Consider the following 21,942-nt stretch of genomic DNA (forward strand, 5'->3'; position numbering starts at 1 on the left):
AAAATAAACCTACGCATTACCGTCTTCCTGCTTTTGACGTCACTTGGAAAATACAAAACCAGTTTTTTAACATAAAAATACTATATTAAGATTAACATTTTATTTAAAAAACACCTTTATTTATACGAGTAAATACGACTTAACTTCTTAAATCAAATAAAAGTAATACAAAATAAAAGATAATATATAAAATCAGAATAAGACTTATTTTTTTATTTATATAAATACGTGTAAGTACTAGAATTTTCTCCTGTTTTAGTTTATTTACCTGGGTTTACAAACATACAAATTCACAAACACTACCTCAGAATATAAGTAAGTTTATAAATTAACATGGCGACTAGTAATATCATTAGAACTTAAAACGGGATATTTAGGTAAATGTTTATTATTTTTTGTGAGTTTCCGATATTTCAGCACTGTTGCAAGCGCCATGATCACGGATGAACGATGATCAGTTTTAAGTTCTAATGATATTACTACCTCACAATTTGGGTAAAGATAGCTCCGCGCAAGAATTCACTGCGACAAGTTATGTAGCAGCTTACATAAGCCTGATGTGTAGATTAGGCTTATTCCTAAACAACTTGTATGGGTTTAACACCGATTCTCTTAGCCATGGTCTCCATAGCCTCCAATTGTTTCTGAGGATAATTCACTGTTCCCTTGGCTAGGGTCGCCTCTCCAATGTGGTGCTCTTTGTCTCCTGGGGCCAATACTGGGAGGGCTGGGTCAACCTGGAATGAAAGGCAGTAAAAAAATAATTCTATGAATCGTTATTTTTTTTATGAGACATCGAAGTATCGTAATCGAGCAGACGGTACGGTTACCTGATGGTAAGCAATCGCCGCCGCCCATGGAAACTTGAAACACCAGAGGCTTTACAAGTGCGTTACCGGCTTTTTGGGAGTTAGGAATTTAAGGGTTGTTGTTCGGGAATGGGGAAGGAGAAGATTGGGAAGGGGGAATTGGGCATCTTTTTTACTTCTTAATATGTAGATTTAGTAACATGCAATGCAACGTCACGCTGAAGGGGTAAGCAGGGGTGCACATTACGGCACGTAATGCCGTTCAAGACTCCGTGCTACCACTGAGAAATTTTTGAAAAATCGAAAAAAGCCCAGTAATACTTTGCCCGACCCGAAAATCGAAACCGAGACCCCTTGTCCGGCAGTCGCACTAGCGACCACACAACCAACGAGACAGTTTAAGCTAGGCGTCTCCAGTAGGAACAATTTTTGTCGAGCGAAATTTGTCCCGCAGATTTGTTTGCCACAGAAATATTATCATTTCATCCACCATTTACGTACCGGTTCCAGGTTCCTCCAGGTTGTTAGACAGTCGGCAGCTCTGTCCACAAAGCCTGGAGCAAAGCATTCGGGGTTGATGGCAGCGAAACACTGGCCCAAATCTGGTGGCCCTTGGGTGCTGTTCAGCTCCCAACCACGAATGTTGTGGGTCGAAGTTGACCCTGTAATTTTAAGAAGAGGGTCTTGTTAATTATTTGCCTCACAAGATTGATTAAGGGTGTTAAAAATATGTTGAAGGCAAATTCTCCGGTAGCGCTGGTCACTTTTGCCCCCCATGGCGTTTAATCTGTTAAAGCGTATTTATCACAACATACAGTATGTTGTTGACTTATATAATCATAATATCCCCAAGTAGATTTTTTTTTATAATTTTTGACGTGTAAAAGTGCTCTTTTGTAGCCTATTTACAGAAAAAATTAAATCAAAATCATATACATATTTATTGCCAGTTCATTCTGGTTCATAGATCTACGTACGTATCATGCTTCGTACCTGATAATCCACTGCAGAAGAGTTCTACCATGGCACTGAGGGCATAGCCCTTGTACCCACTGGTCTTCTCTTCCCCACCCAGTGGCATCAGACGACCTGCCTGGAACGCCTGATGAAAAACAATTAACTGTCAGTGGTCTGGATCAAGTCTAACCGCCGCGCCGTACTCAAAGTATTTTACCTAATGATTACTAAACCAAGTCCTTAACAATAGTTTTGACACAAAATCGTTACTGAGGAATAGTTTAAGTAAGCATTAAATGTCTCTGTGTGTGGCATTAACATACAACATTAGTAGTCACTTTCACGAGTCAGGTCAGTGACTGAACACAAAATATCAGAGCAATGTGCGGTTAGGGTAATAGTACGGTTGCTATAAAAATATATTCAGGCGCAACATTTGTTAACTTACCGCCTTGGCGTCCGTTATGGTCTTGCCATCAGGTCCGACTGCCCAACCAGGGGGCAAAGGTTCTTCTTTATGAATTTGTACTTCAATCTGAAAAAGGCCAACGTTTAATAAAATGGCAAAATTATTAAAATAATTTTTTTCTCAAGAGTTGCTCTAAAAATCACGATCAACATATGAAAGTACCTGATATACAAAGAGTTAGGTAAATTGATGATGAGGAACCAACAAAGGGTAAAAGGAAGTACCTAATAGTTCGTAGAGGAAAGGAGGAGAGGAGGAGAGTTGGAGAGTTCAGTTTTGATGAAAGCAATATTCCGTCTGTTCCAAGGATAGAATAAAAATTCCATACACAAATATACTATACTCACATTAAAGGAGACCGTAATCTGTCTAAGTAGGTATGCATTCTCACTATACCTTTCCCATAGCGACCGTGGTGGTAGCCATGTCCACCACAAGTTTGTCTCCATCAGCCGCAGGTGCAGCCATTGCAATAGGATTCGTTCCCAGCGCTTTCTGAAACACAAGAAACACAATACTAAGTATTGTATTGAGGTAAAGCTAAAAGGATTAAGGAGGCTGACGCACACATAATTAAAAATCACACTACTAAAAATCAGTAGGTTGAAATTTATTTCGCTGGTTCAATAACCTAAAGATAGTTTTAGCTTCCGATACGAAAAGGTGTAATGCGGTTTCCTTTACGTGTATTATTAAAATTAAATAAATCAAGCCTCAGTTGAGTACAGAATAACCATCACGAGTATCTACTCGTGATGGTTATTCTGTGCTCCGGACAACGATCCGATGAAACTCTACCATTAGATTTGTTATATTCGTTGAGCTCACCTGTTTGGACCTGGTGGGAACCATGATCGGAGACGAGTTGGTGAAGGCGAGCCCTATCAGACCCTCGCGCTCCGCCTGCAGCGCCCAGTAGCCAGCCATGCCGAAGTGGTTACTCCCTATACGTTTGGTTTCGCATTAGTTATAACAAAATGGGTCCTCAAAGAGGTTATGGTATCCAGGAGTTAGTTTAAGAGGGTAATCTTAGCATTAGCCCATGTATATTTCTTCGTGAACCTAATTGTACCTACACGTGGTTAAGAGGTGATTTAGTAGTAATTTAAATTTTGCATCTTTGCAAAGTTAAGTATTTGTCGTAAGGCTATCTATACTTGGCAGAGTCAAAAGTGAACACGCTTGTCCAATAAAATCTATAAGTAATATAAAAATAAATGGGTTTTTCCTTCCTGGCGCTATAACTCCAAAACCTATGAACCGATTTTCACGATTTTTCATCCGTTGGAAAGGTCTCGGCCTCCGTGAGAAAATTCAGGAAAAAATCAAGAGAAAAGCAGGAAAACAGGGATCATCATTGATGGCGAAACGGAGTTGCTAGTTATTTTAAAAATATAAATGTTGTTATTTTTTAACACTCACTTTTAGCACAAACCCATCCAACGCCACATTCTTTCGCCTTCTTAATGGCTAGGTCCATGCAGAAGTTGCCGACGGTGGCACCAAGTGCGTTGTGACCGTCCACCCAGGCTGTGGCTCCAGATTCCTTCAGGATCTCCGGCTTAGCAGTCGGCACACACGCCTTAGACTGACAGTCATTGATGTAGAATTCTGTTAAAAAAATATACGTAAGATAAATCAATTGGCTGATCCTTAAAAACCTCCACATCCATCTTACGAGGCTGCCGTTAGATGGATGGCTGAAAAAAGCCAGTTTTCCTGGAAACGGCACGTTTTGTGAAGAAGTTTCGGCCTCTGGATCCTTCATCTAAACTTTTCTTTATTATATTGGGAGAGGGGGCTCATCCAGTGAATTTGCTATGGACCAGGAACCATATATTATAGTTACGCCACTGGTCTTATGGTGCTTACGTTTGTAGGTACAATCAATAAGTTTTTATCGGTGATCTCAACAGTTAACTAAGCCTCTGTTGTCTTGGGAAGGAATTAAAAAACAAGGTCGGAGGTATTATCAGAAGCCAAGAGATTAAACTAGTTTATAACAGCACAATTTCCAAACAAAGGATTTAGTGAATTTATCTATGTTTTATGATTGTTGAGATTTTATACGCAACCTTTGTAAAAATTGAAGGATACTTAGAAAATATTTTACCTAGCTTTTTTATGATATAAGCCGGTAAACGAGCAGACAGATTACCTGATGGTAAGTAATCGCCACCGCCCATGGGTACTCGAAACACCACGTTGGGGTTAGGAATTTAAGGGTTGTTAGGGAATTGTGTCTCCGGTAACCTCACTTACACAACAAAACACAACTTTACTGTTTACTGCGAGGTCATGGTGTCACTCCGGTCTATCCGACCCATTCGTGCCGAAAAATGTAGCTACTAGACTTTGATATTTGCTGCACATAAGCACTAAGTTTCGATTAAGTAACCTAATTAATATATTAAGTACACACACATTGCAGAAAATCTGCGCCGCGTAAACGCTCCTAAGTCTGAAATCAAATGCACTATTAACATTCCCTCAACAACTTACCAAGTCTATTCAAACCATGGCTATAATGTCCCACGGTGTCTGCGTGCATCAGCAGGTCGGCGTGGGCCCTCGCCTCCGTCTCCGGAGCCCCCACAGCCTTCAGACTGTCCTCCATGAACCGCCGCACCTCTTCCAACTTTACTTCAGGCATGGCTGTGACGATACTAAAAATAAATGTAAGTTAAAACACGGAAATCTTAACCTTTGAAGAGTAATTTCTTTCAGAAACAAATTCTGAAAAAGATAATCTAAAAGAATTAAGGACTGGTCTAATGAGAAATTAGATATCATTCAGAGTAAGACAGTATAAAAAAAATCACACCTAAGATATTGTTACTCTTTTTTTGTTTTTGATTGGGGGAATCCCTTAAAATGCGCTTTGCTTATTGGGGATACAAGAATAGGGAGTGTGGGATTTTTACCACACTAAAACCACCCCAGTGGCCACTCTCAACACCTGTATAGGACACCGAGTCCTTTTAGCAGACCTGCTCCGGAGCCCCCAAGGTGCGACGCCTATTACGGCACATCCCTAAGGAGACGTGCGTCTCACATGAGCCTCACTGTGCAAGTTGCACAGCAGCACGTGACCACTGTGTTACCGTCTTCCCTGAAGTCACTGGGACAATTAGAGTCCCCACTCTATGTGTCCGTGGCCACAAAGAAAATATTGTAACACCTACCACATAGTTACAGAAAATGTACCTACCAACCAATATTCCGCAAACACTGATAAGAATTGTGCACAAGTTAGGAACGAAGTTATTTATTCAAATACAGAAGGAGAGCCTCCACCAGGTGTTATAAAGAAAGTCGTACTTCTGGAGGGAGGAACATGTAGGTAGGAAAGGGAAATTAACTACAGGATGGTTGTAACTCAAGTTGTATTTTTTCACTGTTCATCAAATGTGTAAACAACTATGTACGATTAATAAAATTTTACTTTTTCAAAAAAAGGTAATCGGCTTATTTTTTTATTCAGGTAATATCCTTAAAACCTTCTCCTAAGTTTGAAGAACACTATGCTAAAAACTACATAAAAATCAGTTCAGCTAAACGCGAGATAATCGCGTACAAACATACATACATACAGGTAAAACTGAAAAAGTTACGTTATATTTTGATAAGAAACAAAGTACGGTATGGATCCTCTGTGGTTTCAGTATACTTTAAAAAGGTCCTAATAAAAACTTGATGACTCCAGTCCACCTGCATCATTGAAATAAAAAACACATGCCAAACAACTAGCAGTTAAAGTTAAATGAGAACTTAAACATATACACTGCCTTAAATTACCTAAAAATCTTAACTTATTTTGTAGAAAACAGAAACACTTTCCGATCAGAATTTCTTTCCGTTTATTCAAACACCATGTACGCACTGCAATACGAGACACTGATACACACTGGTCAGCTTTCTGCTGACCACGTAATGGTAACAGAACACCAGGAAACTGAACCGACAGTAGAAAACACACTCCTTTTATATATAACAAGAAAATTGGGTAAAAAATGTACGAGATTTCTTCAGTGAACCGGCAAAATTGTAAAGAAAAACTAGAAAAACAGCAGATAATTGGAAAATTGGGGAGTTTTTTTTAAACTTACTTGTTGTTGTATTGGCCTTCGTGTAGTGATAATAGTAAGAGGAGGAAATCAATTACCTGATCTAAATAAAAGATTCAATGGACAGTATGAATAGATCACTTACACAAAAATGTCTGCAGAATTTTTAGACCTTTGTTCGTAGTTAGGAAGTTCTACTGAACTGAACTAGATTTTATATACACGGTGTAACAAAAAGAGGGTATAAGTACCTAATTTTAATTAGAAATAGGTACAAGGCGATCAGATTTACAGAAGAAATGTTTCGTAATTATCAAGTGACCCCTGTAGTATTGTGACAAGTTTGTATGATTATAAAATCAAGAACCATGCGACACCGAGTATTTGGTACCAATTTTTTTTAAACGTATTTTAAGCTTTCTTCAGTGCTTCTTGATGTACTCGTATCTAGGTATTTTGTTACACGCTGTATATTTAAGGTAAGCGTCCAGAGGCCCGCATCGTACGCATCGCACGCATGTATAGAATACAAATGCGTCCACTGACCGCATCGTACGGCCCGCATCATCGACAATGCCTACATCCGATGCGTACCGAAGACGTCACACTTAATGCGTACGATGCGTACCTATGTCAGTACTTGTACTTATAGTCCCTGGTTTGGTTGCCTCTAATAAAATTCTAAAAACTTGTCCCTAAGTAGGTAAGTAGAAAATTTTACAAATTAAAAAATAATACTCACTCACTCACTGGTTCCCAAAACCACAAACAAAATGCACTATCACGACAGAAACTATAGATTATAAGTAATATTTCACGACTTTTAAGTAATAATTGTAATTTCCACGACACGACGTGTGTAAGATAAGTAGTTAAACAATAAACTGTAGCTGTAAATCAGAATGGCTGGCATTACGTTTGACTATCTGTTAGTAAACAGTGATAAATTACTGACTATTGTCGAGAAACGTGATGCTGGGAGTTTGTACACAAACCGACAAACACACTGCCTAGTTATGTAGGGTTTCGTAACTGTAGTTTTTCAGTTTAGAATTTTTTTATTCAAAACTAGCTTTCGCCCGCGACTCCGTCCGCGGAGATGTCGGTCTTCGCGTGGAAGTTTTATTTCTCCATTTTAAGTAACTCTGTCAGAGTTACTTAAAATGGCATCTTATAAATATATCCAAATACGGCGATGCCCATAATAATTAAGGAGATCCCTCTATTGAGCTACTGCTGTTGAGCTCGCGTTCTGTAGAATAAAACTGAAAAATAAAGATTTTTTTCTACGTATTTTTCCATGATAAAAAGTATCCTATTTTATGACCAGGATAATAAGGTATAATTATACCAAGTTTCATCAAAATCAAACTGTTAGTTTTCACGTGATGCCTGAACGCACAGATAGACAGACAGACAAAAAAAATTAATCACATATTTGGGTTTGGTATCGATCCAGTAACACCCTCTGCTATTTATTCTTTCAATATTGACAATATACAGAATTGACCCTTCTACAGATTTACCTATTATAATATGAATGAATGAATGAATGAATATAATCAGAAAGCTCCGAACTGCTAAGCTATCGGGAGTTATACGTGTTATTGTGAGTCAACCATAAAAGATAGACATTTGCTGTCGTGGAATATTTTTTAAACAATTTTAAGGAGAACATTTCCGTCATACATGATTTTTGTGTAGCTTTAACCATTAAGGCTGCACACGCGACGGAAGCTTAAAAAATTGAATAAGTTCGCCTGTTTTCCCAACATTTCCCTTCACTGCTCTGCTCCTATTGATCCTAGCGTGATGAAATGTATACTATAACCTGCCCAGGAGTATGAAGAACAATTGTACCAAGTTTCGTTGAAATCTGTCGAGTGGTTTTTGTTTCTTTAAAGAACATACAGACAGACAGACAGACAGACAGATAGACAGACAGACAAAAAATTTTCTGATTGCATTTTTGGCGTCAGTATCGATCACTAATCACCCACTAATAGTTATTTTGGACATATATTTCATGTACAGAATTGACCTCTCTACAGATTTATTATAAGTATAGATAGATATAGATACATACATACATACATACATAACCTCATGCCTGTCTCCCATGGGGGTCGGCTGAGACAATGGAATGCCAATTGCCAGGGTTCTTACACATTTTTTTCGCTTTCTTTCTTTTTTATTCAAAATTCTAATTCAAAATCAAGCACCCTAATTCAAAATCTACAGATTCACCATCACTAGTGATGTGCTATGTAGGTAATTATGCTACGTGAAAAAAAAACTATGTGATCGTTTCCACTGGTAATAAGCTACGTAGCTGTGCGAGTAACATGTGTTATGAAGATGCGCCCCCGCAATGTAGCTCTGCGAGAAAGATGCACAGCTCGAGTATGTGATGTGTCTGTCGATCGAGAAAGCCACCCATAACACACATAAAAAACATGGCTTAACTGAGTCTATTTCGAGCATTCAGTAATATGTAGAGATTATTAACTTTTATTATTTTATTCCGGCTGCTATCATAAACTTCTTCTTACCACTGGCACAGATAGCAGATGGCATTATCTATATTTACACGTATTACATCACAATTTCTATCTACTCAAGTTATCTCAATGTTTGGGGTCGTCTTAACAACGAAAACATGGAATATTTTATAGCTAAGTATATTTTTTCGTAAAAATAAAATTGTAGATACCTATTTGTGATAAGTACGTTACATAATATTATATTTGTATTATACATATAATAATACTTTGATTAATTTGGTTGTACGGCTGGCGCAGTGGTTAGGTGACCGACTGCTGTGCAACGTGGCGCGAGTTCGATTTCCACGCCGGATAAAAAGTGTTGGCATTTGTCTGAGTAAAATGACTATTATTAGCCCGGAATCGGAAGTTCTGTAGTATTTCACCCCTGTGTCTCGAAAAGCACGTAAAAATAGTGAGTGGAAACCACATTGCAAAATAACTGTGCGCTTCTCGCGTAATTTTCTGCCTCGCAGAGCAAAACTGTGGAATGAGCTGTCGTCGGCGGTATTTCCGAACCGATATGACCTTCAAGAAAAGAGCATACTACTTTTTAAAAGGCCGGCAACGCACCTGTGACTCCTCTGGTGATGCGGGTGTCCATAGACGGCGCTGATCGCTTACCATCAGGTGAATCGTTTGCCACCTATTCCATAAAAAAAACCTAATGAATCTTCTTTCACGAAATCATATAGGTATGTGCATTTTTTCATGTACATTCTCTATAAATAAGACGAATGAGTGATGCACAGTGTTGTAAAGTCAAGTTCATTTATCAATGAATCGTGAACGACCTCGGCACTGCCAAGGTTAGAGCCGTCTGTATTAATACTTATGTAAATACATAGCTACTACATACATGCATATAGTACATACATACCTAGGTACGTGATACTCAGCTCGTCTGCAAACATTTCGCGTATTAATAGTAATTTTTAATGTACCTATACTTAGTCACTGTTTAGAGGATAACTTATACGGTAAAACTGGGAGAATAGATACGGATAAATAAATGACGGGTAAATAAATTGTTGGGAAAATATTTTATTCGGTGGTTTTTAGTCTGTACGTTGTGACACTCCCTCTCGCCTCGCCCAAGGCGGGAGAAGTCATTAAAGTAATTTGATGTTGTTTCGGAAAACACTCTATTTCTACGTATTTAGGTACATACATTTACGTAACACTCTCATACCTTTATACCATTACGGTTAATAGAACCTACAGAGTAGTATTGCCCAGCAAGAGTCTTGCAAGTCTCGCATTTACCTGTTAGGCAACTTTAATTTTTTATACGATTATGATTTAACTGTAGTAAAACTCTAGTATTAACTGTATTGTGCAGATTTAATTATACAGTTATATTGTAAGGTGTGGCCGCTATTATAGTCTAGTACTACAGAGAGCCACCGACTACAATCCAATGGTCGTGTATAGGAGCTAATAAAAAAAAATGCATTTTATTAGCTGTCATCACATACTAACATCATGAGGCTTAGAAACAATAGCCGATGGCTATGAATATTTACTAACCAAAAATATGAGTGACACATAAGCACTTGCATATGAAGTCAATTAAACAAACGATCGTATTTAGTTTTATATTGACTGGAAATGGCAGTTGTCATAAAATTCTCGTAAACCAATTTGTATCAATAATTGTAATGACACTGTCCGAATGACCTTTATGTTTCTTGACGCGTCAGTGATGAAATCAGTCGACATTCTGGAGTCCACTGGAAAGTCAACCTCATTACCATACTCGTTGTCTCGTTGATAATAAACCAGTCAGATAGGTTTGGAGGTAGTATTCACTGTAATCAGAATATTCAATCATATTTGAGATGACTCTGTAACATGCTACTTTTTAGATAGATGATACAAGTACGTGTATGTAGGGACGAAGATCTTATCGTATCTACATTTTGCAGGATTTTTTTAATGGTATAAGCCGGTAAACGAGCTGACGTATCGCTTGATAGTAAGCAATCGTCGGTGGACAATGGTCATCCGACACACCAGAGGCGTTACAAGTGCGTTGCTGGCCTTTTGCAGGTTTGGAATTTAAGGGTTGTTGGGGAATCGGGGATTGGAAAGATTGGAACGGAGGTAATTGGGACCCCGGTAACCTCAGTCACACAACAAAACTCAATGCAATCGTTGTCACTCCGGTCGAGCAGGCCCATTCGTGTAGAAGCATGACACTCCCACATTTGTACTCATTACCAACAAATCTTGTCATCAATTATTATTATCATAAAAATCTATGAGATTTAGATTAAATTTATCTATAAAATAAATACATTTTATCATAAATATTTACACCTAAACATAGATATGACGAAAGTAAAAGTATTGATGCGAAGATTACCTACATACATTTAATTCACCTTCAAAAATAGCCTGATAAACCAGAGATCAATGCAAAATAAATACATAAAGCAGACGGCTATTTATATTACAGGCAGCATATATATATCCTGTATATAGCACCACAGACATATGCGTGCTAACAATAACGTAGACTAAAATTAATATGTCCATAAATTCTCCTGGAAACATCATTGAGCCGGCGACTCACTAAATAAACATTATGACCAAACTGAAGTGAGCCGGTAAACTAAACTCAGTTGGCCGGCACGCGGCAACACAGACGCGCGTATAATCTGTGGCCATTTGTATATTAGTTATTTAAAAAGAAAACAACATTGAAATATCAAGTTTAACTACAAGATATAGTAAAAATTATGTAAGTATTGTGTTACTACTATTTATTTACCTAATAAGTGTGCTATCACAGTTTGTTTTGTTAGTAAATAAATGTTATGTACTATCTTAAATTAAACTCATCATTTCTGTCGTTTATATTTTGATTGGCTAGTGATTAAATGTTAATGTTAATTAGAAACAATTACTTATTCAATTCTTTATTGTTTTCATTGTAAACGCGGATTTTAATTGTGTTACGTACTCTTTACTAACTGCTGTACTCAGAGTTAATAATTAGGTATTTAAACTATTCCTTAGTAACGATTTTGTGTAGAAAATAAATGCTAAGCACTGGGTTAAGTAAAGATAAAATGACTCTGAGTACGGCGGACTTAGAACGGATTGAAGAATGAGATTCACTCTGTTTATAGATAGATACCTAGTATTTATTTTGTTCTCTGAGAGCTTTGAATTACTGCACATGTGTGTTAAAGACTTAACACATATGTGCAGCAATTGGTTGCTAAGTTAAATGCACCACTGCAGAACTACGAGTAGTTCAGCGTAAAGCACTTATTTCTATTGATTTTTCAGCCCAGTCCATTTTATAATGCCATTTACCTTGAATTTTACTTTGATGTATGCGACACTTATACATATGTATATGTATACACATACTAGCTACTACAGATGGCTTTGCTTATTTTTGTATCAGAGATCGCATTGTATGTGAAAAATGTAAATTTTCCGTTTTCTTGCTTTTCTGTTGAATTTTTCCTGAATTTTCTTTGCTATAAACCTCACGGAGCCCGAGATCTTTCCAACGAATGCAAAACCGTGGATCGGTCCGTGCGTTCTGTAGTTATAGCGTCGGGAAGGAAATCCCGACTTATTTTTATAATAAAGATATCATGAGTGTTTGGAGAGCATCGCGTACAATAAAATGCATTTTGCCTTTGGGTTTTTACACCGCATTTGTTTTTAGTTCATCGTCTATCTACCAAAGTCAAAATAAGGAAAGATTTACTAGTTTGTTGTTTTTGAATATACTCTGAAAATACTAAACCGATTTGAACAATTCTTTCACCATTGGAAAACGTACTTTTTAGCAAGTGATATAAGGTACTTTTTTCCTGATACAAACTCGAGAGATAATAGTAGCCGGTATGTTACGTAATGTTAAAAACAAAGTTATCACGATACGTAATGTAATGACCTAGATAAGCGTGTGTCAATGCTTAATAACTTGTGTCATTAAGTAAAATTAAGCTGTCATGCTTATCTTATATACGCCTTTTATCCCCAAGGGGTACGCAGAGGTGCACATTACGGGATGTAAGGCAACCGTACAATGTCCACTTTTCACCATGAGTCCCATGTAATTGGGGGTGAGCCTATTGCCATGTACTGGGAACAATTTAGACACTGTGCTACTACTAATAAATTTTGGAAACATCAAAAAAGCCCAGGAATGCTTTGCCCGATCCGGGAATCAAACTGAAGACTCGTCGGTTTTTTATAAGGTCTTGGTATTACTCCGGTCGATTCAGTCCATTCGAGCCAAAGTTTGGCTCTCCCACATGTCTGAATCACGTGTTAATGGAGCGATTTCGATATACATTTTAGTGTAGTTGGTATATAGAGAAGATTGAGACAGAAAAATTAAAAGAAAATCCCCACAATCAGTAGCTACGTATGTTATTTCACTGACCATGGAGTCACCCATTATCCATCTTGAAATTGCCTTGAAGAAAATTGTCGAATCAAGAAAACAATGCTACTTTATAGGTAACTAGCGACCCACCCCAGCTTCGCATGGGTGCAATGGTGATATATGTATTATGCCTGTATGGTATATCAAAAACCTTCCTCTTGAATCACTCTATCTATTTAAAAAACCGCATCAAAATCCGTGGCGTAGTTTTAAAGATTTAAGCATACAAAGGGACATAGGGACAGAGAAAGCGACTTTGTTTTATACTATGTAGTGAAAACCAACCTACAGCAAACTATCTTGTCTCCATAACTAATGGGAATATGTACATAATGTACATTGCATTTAGTTATTTACCTGTTTATACACCGCCATATTTATATGAATATTGGTCCCCTAATATCTAAATATACATTTATTTATTACCTACTTATTAACTTTTCCTCTTAGGTAACAGAAAATTGTATCATTCCTTGTTAGTGGTATGACTACGAGGTAAAATGTACTTATTGTATTTGCGATTATAGGTACTTAGTGTACCTAATTATTATTGTCTGTGTCGAAGGTTTGGTTGAGGAAAAGTATATTTAATAAGTTGGTTACCGTTAAACGCTAAACTTAGCCAAAGCAGTAACGTAACAATCTACCGCTTTGGTTTTTCTTATTTAGAATCCACCTTTAGAAGCGGCCATCAGCAATGCACTCGTAGCGCCCTCTGCTGTTGCGGGCTGTGTATCTATGGGTTGTCATAGGGTTGGCTGATTTCTGGCCATCAGGTGGTCGGTCAGCCAGTATCTTTAATATAAAAATGAATCGCTACATGTTTTGCTAAGCGCAAACCTCGATATCTCAAATAAACTGAACCGATTTCGTTCATTCTCTTTTTTGGTTCGTTTGTTATAGTTACGGGTATCCATGGGTTGGAACAGGATCTGCCTATTATTTTCATCGCTTATACGCTGCTTTGGGATTAGGCATTGACAAAATATGATGGACCATTCCCACATTGTAGGTACATATTTGTCTCGAGTTCTCTAAACGAGCAAAAAAAACTGATACATTCTGACAATAAATGCGTAATATCTTCTTATCATACCATACCACATTCCCTAAAATTTGGCGAATATCTTTTTTTTTGTTAATTAACAAAAATATTTTTTTCATTAAAAGAGCAAAGATGGTGATAAGTGTGCTCTGATGACACCACACAGCAATAAAGGAACATACTAGCTTAACATTTACAGACGATCATTACAATGTGTAATGAACTCGAAGTAACAAGGACATATGGTTACATCTCGGTACAAATTGATCAGAACTCTTTACACAGGTCATTGACCGATTAACAAGCATCGCCCTTGAAGCGCGTTCCAAGTTTAAAATGCGATTTACATGTACATGTATGTTCTCGCGCAGAAATATTAACTCATCTTTTTCCTGTTACCAATTTGTTTGATGAAATTGTTAGGAACGTGCGTAATATACCTATGTAGGTAGGAATGTACGTACTAAATGTTGTCTAGTAACACTCTATTCTATTTTTGGGACAAGCCCATAAACTATCAATAAACATAAATTATAATCATTCAAATGTTATGGCATGTTTCTGGGCGTTGTCTCGACTAAGTACCAACCACTGAGAGATCCACTTCTCTTTATTAGATGTCTTGGACTGTCATTTACTATGACGCCATAGTTACTCAACATAAATATTATTACAGGTATTATGTTTTCAAGTTAGTCGAGGGAACTGTTAAATGCTTGTAAAAGTGTACCTATCTATTTATTTATCTTTATATAAACTAAAACCTAATTGCTGGTAAAGAGCGCGCGTATTGCTTCTTACCACCGTACTTAAACTATTCCTTGGTAATGATTTTGTTCCAACGACAACCATTAAATTACTCTGAGTACGGCAGTAAAGTACGTAGATAACGCTTTATTTTGCAGCACTTGACACTTAGTACTTTATTTTGCTCAAAGGACATAAACAAAAATAATACCTACAGCTTTAAACTTACATCCACTGTATAAGATTCGGTTTTAGATTATCTATTTAAAGAAAACTTATCAGAAGTCATTATCGGATCGTTTTCTTGTCAATGACGCAAAAAGCAGCAAAATAAAATATGTGCCCTACTCGGTGGGGGCACGGTAATGCCAGATAAATATAGAAAGAAAGATTATAATGTACTTACAATAAACTATTTGGTGACTGGTAATTAATTTCTCACGATTACAAACAACTTTTTCAAAGAAACCTTTTTGTATACTCATTAGTTTTATTTGTATCACAATAACAACAAAATTTCATTAGCACGCGCGCTTTAAATTCCAAAATACCCACTAGTCTTCCGATAACGCTGGCACAGGCGCCTCGCTGCTAACAGCTGATCGTGCCATAGCAAGCGCGCCCGAAATTTTGTTTTATTATTGGGATAAAAATAAAAGTAATGAGTACCTATATCAAAAAAGTTTCTTAGGAAAGTTGCTTGCAATCATGAGTACAATTATGTATTTAAATATCGTTCACTAATTACCAGTCACCCTACATAAGTATCAATCTATACATCTATACAAATATTATAAAGCTGAAGAGTTTATTTGTTTGTTTGTTTGAACGCGCTAATCTCCGGAACTACTGGTCCGATTTGAATAATTCTTTTTGTGTTGGATAGTGCATTTATCGAGGAAGGCTATAGGCTATAAAATATCACGCTATGACCAATAGGAGCCGAGCAGAGCGGGTGAAACCGCGCGGAAGTAGCTAGTGTCGTTATAAAATGTCGCATTTCTGTTTTCAGTTTCTTCAACCATGGGCAGAGTAAAGGTATCTGACGCCCAGCGGTTCATGTCGGACTGCCTGAAGGCTGTCGGCACTGCGAGCAAGGCAGCCGACCTGCAGGCCGCGCTGCTCATCCAGGCTGATAAGTTTGGACACCCTAGTCATGGACTGAATAGATTAGGTGAGTACCTTAACCTATATGATGGTGAAGAGAGCAAAACAGCACATTTATTTTCAATCCGCTCATTCGTATGATACCGGTAGACTAAATACTCCGTTAGTCGTAAACATAGTTCTAAGTTATTATTAAGTTATTCTAGTTAGTGTACCCTTAGTGCGGCGCTTAGTTCGAGGCTCTGATTAGCCAGCTCGAATAAACCAACCAATCAGCGCGCCGAACGCGCTCTCGTTTCGATTACTTTAAACGTAAAGCAAATTCGTACTAAGGGCACTGAACTACTGAAATTATCTCCTTTAAAACATTAACACAAAACAATTTGCTGTTGCTAAGAATACGATCAGAACCAAAATTTTTGTTGGAATATATGTATAGGTACATGTTTAAGTGGTTGCCTTGCTAATCGGTCTGGTATTGTCATCTCTGTGGAAACACGAATGGGCCGGCTCGACCGGATTAATACCACGGCCTCACAGAAAACCGACGTGAAACATCGCTTGCGTTGTGTTTCGTTGTGTGAGTGAGGTTACCGGAGGCCCAATTACCCCCCTTCCGAATCTTCCCTATCCCCATTCCCGAACAACAACCCTTAAATTCCTAACTCCCAGAAAAGCCGGTAACGCACTTGTAAAGCCTTTGGTGTTTCAAGTGTCCATGGGCGGCGGCGATTGCTTACCATCAGGTAATACGTCTGCCCGATATGTTTCATGGAGAAAAAACTCATGGCTTATATTCATTCTATTTTCAGAAATGTATATCAACGACATTTTAAGTGGTGCCTGCAAACCGAACAACCAGCCGAAGATACTGAAGGAGTCCCAGTCGACAGCGTGGGTCGATGCCAACAACGTGCTCGGAGCTACAGCCAGCCAGTTCGCCATGGACATAGCGATCAAAAAGGCACAGGAGACCGGCGTAGGATGGGTTTCAGTAAAAGGTAACATTTCTATTATTTTTTTAATTCGATTTAGGAAAATGTGATCTAAGTATGTTCATAAAATCACGCCTTAAAATCCTTTATTTTTATATTTTTCTTCAGTTACCATTACTTATATTATACAATACTAACACCATTACATATGCAATTACGGCACGCTTGTTAAGAGTAAATTCGTGGACTTCACTAGAAAAAACATACGAAGCTCGTTTTTACCATTTTATCAAAAACTGTCGTAGAACAGTCGAAGGACAGCTTCTGCTAAACGTAAGCCCCTACTAATGATGCATGAAAGCTAAAATATTGTCCATTCCGTCGCCGCTTGCAGACCGCTTGTTACATATAGCAGCGCATGCGATTAATGGATTGATCAAATAATTCCAGGCTCCAATCACAACGGTATGGCTGGTTTCTGGTCTCAAATGGCAGCAGATAAAGGTCTCATTGGAATGGCTTTCACCAACACCTCACCCTTGTTAGCACCGGCTAGGAGTAAACAGGTGAGTTCCATTACATCACATAAGAACATATTACAGTGTCAAAAAAAGTCAAAATTATTTATTTCAAATAGACCAGGAAGGCACTTTTGAACGTCAGAGCAAATATAATTATATTAATAACGTCTGTCTGTCGGTCAGTCCTCTAGTGAAGCTATTTGTGGGTGCCTTCAATTACCCAAAAGAGTGGGCCTTGGTGCATACACATTTTTAAAACAGCCTTTGTTGTAGCTGCTCCTGTGACCACTCGGCACTCAATCAGCTACGTATTCCGGCTATATAATCACTAAACGATATTAGTTTATAATTATTTCCAGGCAGCCTTAGGAACCAACCCTCTGTCAGTAGTTGCACCTGCCTCGAAGGGGGAATCCTTCTACCTCGACATGGCCACCACTGCAGTTGCTGTGGGAAAGGTAGGTAAAAAAAATACAGCCATTTTTTCACAAATTGCTTTCAAATGTCAAATAGAATTTGCACAGAACTTAGGACTTTAAGTTCTGTGCAAATTCTATTCTATTCTGTTTTTCGGCTTTCTGATTAGCCAGCTCTAATGAACCAACCAACCAACTCGTACTAAGCCCTCTGATCTCATGGAAGAAAAAGTGCGAAATAATTATAAATTATTTTTTCAGATTGAGATGCAACTTCGTAAAGGAGAACCGATACCCCACGGCTGGGCGCAAGGACCTGACGGCAAGGAGACTACAGACGCTCAAGTAGTAAGTCCTACCTACTACTTTGAAACTCAGAGCCATTAACACTGTTGACTATACCTACACAAACATACATTTGACGGGATCTACATACATATTCCACCAAATATAAGTTTTCATCAACCGAGGTTTACTAAGCATCCTCGGTTTTTACTGGCCCGAGACCATGTCCAATGTAGAGCTGTTGGAGAGATGACGCGAAAATCCGATAGACCGTCAGATCAAACGTCTCAAATGGAAATGGAAAGGACTTTAAGTCACTATACATGTAACAAGGTTAACTACTCTAGGGAAAGGACAATAAAATCTTTATAGTCTCTTAAACTCTCTTCTCTTCTCCTTTCTCTTTTCTTCTCCTTTCATAACATCTGATTTGTTTCGTTGTGAGATCCAAGACAGTCATTAATTTCCCTGGGACTTGCCAGACTTCTGTGTTCCGGTGTTTTCATGGTAGTATCTACTGCAGATCCCGGTTTAAAGGAGTTGCAGCGGCAAGGGAGGTTGTGGCGCGCCCCTTAAAAATAGTCTCTTTAACTCGTAACAGCTTAAATAACTTATTTTTGTTCTTTTTCCAGGCGTTCGATACGAAGTGTCTAATGCCGTTGGGCGGCAATGAAACCACATCTGGCTACAAAGGGTACGGGCTGGCGGCGATGGTGGAGCTGTTCTGTGGAATATTGTCAGGTCAGCCATTTTGTATTTTATATGGGATAGGGCATTAAATGTTCGGAGCAGCGGACTACCTAGCGGGTTTACCGGGGCTCCGGCTCGAGAAGCAGGAGAAGGAACGGGTTTAGTCAGTAAGAGTCTGACACTCCCTCTCGCCTCGCCCAAGGTGGGAAAAGTCATTAGATGATTTTCCACCCTCAAAAAAAAAGGGCATTAAATGAGCAGATAGATCACCTGATGGCAAGCAATCTGCCCCATCCATGCAACACACGTTTAAGGTACAAGTGCCTTGCCGATCTTTGGTTGCCAGCTGCTCACTCACATGGCGAAACACAACGCAAGCGTTTTCTTACGCCATCAGATTTCTGTACTCTTAACGAAAACGAAACGAGAGCGCGTGTGGCGCTACGATCGGCCGGATCGAATAAACTAACCAATCAGAGAGGCGAACGCGCTCTCGTTTCGATTACTTTAAACGTAAAGCAAATTCGTACTAAGGGTACTGTTTGGCCATGGCATCAGTCTGGTCGAACCAGAAAACAGGGTCCGTTTGTGCCGAAATAACTCTTCTACATGATAGTACAAAAACACATATGAAGTCCATTTATATACATTAAACAGGTGCTAACTACGGACACCACGTAAGATCATGGTCCCACGCGGGAGACGGTGGGCCAGCCAACCTGGGGCACTGCTTCGTGGCCCTCGACCCTGAACGGTTCGCGCCTGGCTTCGGAGACCGCCTCGCTGACTGCATACAACATTGGCGACAGTTGGAGCCTGTGAGTAATACAATACTAACAGTTTTTGTGGATGTTGTAGTTGTAAGTACGAAGTTAGAACCAAACTACTTAGGACATACCATAAATATACAATATAAAAAAACAAGATGTACATTATACTTAGGCTCACTCCCTATTTTTTTGCTGACGGGTTTACACCTTCAAAAGGCGCCTAGTTTTTGGGGATAAAACTAGGGAGTGTAGGATTCTTACCGTAATAAAACCTCCTCGGTGGCCACCATCTGCACCTAAAGGAGGCCCCAAGTCCTTTTAGTAGACCAACCCTGGACTCACCCCCTATTACATGGGTCTTAACACAAAATGGTGAAAAATGGGTGTACATTGTACAGCGGCATTACTTACAAAGGTGTGTCGTTGAATGTATATAAAAATAATGTTTGTTTTTTAATAAGCATCAATCTCTTTCTAGACGGATCCTAATCTGGCCGTGCTGGCTCCTGGAGACAAGGAGAAGAAGGCGGCAGCAGAAGCAGAAGCCAGCGGCACAGTGTCATATGTCCAACAACAGATCGAGTCTAGCGCAGCGCTCGCGGAGAAACTCAAAGTTAAACCAATGCAGGTTGAAGTTGATCTTCAACAGTAGGTGTGAAATGAGGGCCTTTTTTGGTCACCAGGTAGCGCTTACGTAGCATGAGGTCTTTTTATCCAATCATTATATTTATAATTTTATTATAACTTTTGTGAAACATACTAAAATGATTAGATAGATAAAAATAGGCTACTGACTAGCCATTGGATATACAATTTTTTACAAATATACTGATTTTTTTAATATTTGACGACGAACTCGACTAGTTTAAGTCGTGCTAGAGGCTCATATTCAGGAGCACCGAGCAGCATTCATCAGAATATGAGCCTCTAACATGGCTTGAAACTATTTGCGTTCCTCGTCAAACAGTTACGTGAGTAAGCCGATAACATAATAATTAATGACTATCAACAATGGCTATTATATGTCCAATGGCTTGTCAGTAGCCTATTTTTTGGACAAACTGACTTCATGCACATAAGCGTTATTTGGTGTACAAAAGAACAGTAGCTCTCATTTAGAAGTACCTACGTTTCTGTGATAACTGACTGAAGAATGATGATGTCAAGATACTGATGCAATGCATATCGCACTGTATGTGAACTATTGTGTGTTTATACATATTTTGTATAATAAAGTTGTTGTTTGTTACCCAATCATCGATAATAAAATAAAAAATATCTGTGTTTTGTTTTTTTATTCCAAATGAAAGTAGTCTATACTCACCTTTATTTGCTGTCAACTGCGCAACATAATAGCGCAACGTAACGTAATAATAAGAGACGGTTCTTAGAACGTCAGTTTTTGACGATTTCCTAACCGATTTTAGCCAACAGAATTATAAAAAATCCTTATAAACTGTCATTGATACGGGTGTACCGTTAAGGATTATTAATAGAAATTATCGATATTCAGATTTTATCAATATCGATAAAATATAAGCCATAAAAATATATCTAGAAGACTAACTTAAGTCGAATTTTGAAAACTAACAGGTACTTATAAAACAATAGGTGCTTTTATATGATTCTATTCATGTTTATTTATTTAACAGCTAAAACATAGCAAGTTACAAAAACTGTTTCATAAATAAAATTTATAAAAAAAATACACATGTAAAAGGAAAAACTGAACTGGTCCAGTACAAACTTGCAAAAAGCAACTTGTTTCAAATTGTTAGTTTTTCGTTAATACCGCAAACACATCGTCTGTTTTTTTTTTCAAGATAGTAAGTTTGTATTTTTTATGAGGTTGGCTAAAATCGGTTAGGAAATTATCAAAGACTGATGTACTAAGTTCCATCTCTTATTATGACAGCTGATGACATTTAATTTGGTGTTGCCATACTTTTCATGATAGAGACACAATGCATTGATAAAATAATCATAATAATATGTATGCCCAAAACTAATAGTGGGTATCTTTATGAGGAATTAGATTTGTTATATTTTGAACATAGTAAAATATCCATAGATTTGAATTAAAAGAGACTAAACATAAAAGCCGGTTGGTTAGAGTGTGATTAGACCACAGAGTTTCAGACTGCAATATTAAAGCACAAAA

General features: G+C 38.1%; 2 protein-coding genes across 6 annotated transcripts; one reads left to right on the plus strand and one right to left on the minus strand.

Annotated features, from left to right (window-relative positions):
• Window positions 1–548: 548 nt before the first annotated feature.
• LOC118266460 ((2R)-3-sulfolactate dehydrogenase (NADP(+))-like) lies at window positions 549–15,620 on the minus strand. Of its 4 annotated transcripts, none has more exons than XM_050694700.1 (9): window positions 15,464–15,620; window positions 4,738–4,901; window positions 3,658–3,846; window positions 3,064–3,179; window positions 2,632–2,730; window positions 2,215–2,301; window positions 1,803–1,911; window positions 1,311–1,471; window positions 549–737 (listed from the first exon to the last, which is right to left on the minus strand). In XM_050694700.1, exons 2-9 carry the CDS (start codon window positions 4,886–4,888, stop codon window positions 579–581), a joined length of 1,071 nt encoding a protein of 356 aa, XP_050550657.1. In that variant the 5' UTR covers window positions 4,889–4,901; window positions 15,464–15,620; the 3' UTR covers window positions 549–578. The 4 variants fall into 4 exon arrangements, with proteins under 4 accessions (XP_050550657.1, XP_050550660.1, XP_050550659.1 ...); XM_050694703.1 differs by lacking the exon at window positions 15,464–15,620 and adding an exon at window positions 7,045–7,166; XM_050694702.1 differs by lacking the exon at window positions 15,464–15,620 and adding an exon at window positions 6,448–6,468.
• Window positions 11,446–21,061, plus strand: LOC118266443 (uncharacterized oxidoreductase YjmC). Of its 2 annotated transcripts, none has more exons than XM_035579905.2 (9): window positions 11,446–11,591; window positions 16,070–16,231; window positions 16,977–17,165; window positions 17,550–17,665; window positions 17,980–18,078; window positions 18,298–18,384; window positions 18,954–19,062; window positions 19,669–19,829; window positions 20,260–21,061. In XM_035579905.2, the coding sequence occupies exons 2-9, from the start codon at window positions 16,081–16,083 to the stop codon at window positions 20,431–20,433; spliced, it is 1,086 nt and encodes a 361-aa protein (XP_035435798.2). In that variant the 5' UTR covers window positions 11,446–11,591; window positions 16,070–16,080; the 3' UTR covers window positions 20,434–21,061. The 2 variants fall into 2 exon arrangements, with proteins under 2 accessions (XP_035435798.2, XP_050550656.1); XM_050694699.1 differs by having other exon boundaries at window positions 11,471–11,595.
• Window positions 21,062–21,942: the final 881 nt, after the last annotated feature.

This window comes from Spodoptera frugiperda, chromosome 7, assembly GCF_023101765.2.
Source record: "Spodoptera frugiperda isolate SF20-4 chromosome 7, AGI-APGP_CSIRO_Sfru_2.0, whole genome shotgun sequence".
Lineage (NCBI taxonomy): Eukaryota > Metazoa > Arthropoda > Insecta > Lepidoptera > Noctuidae > Spodoptera > Spodoptera frugiperda.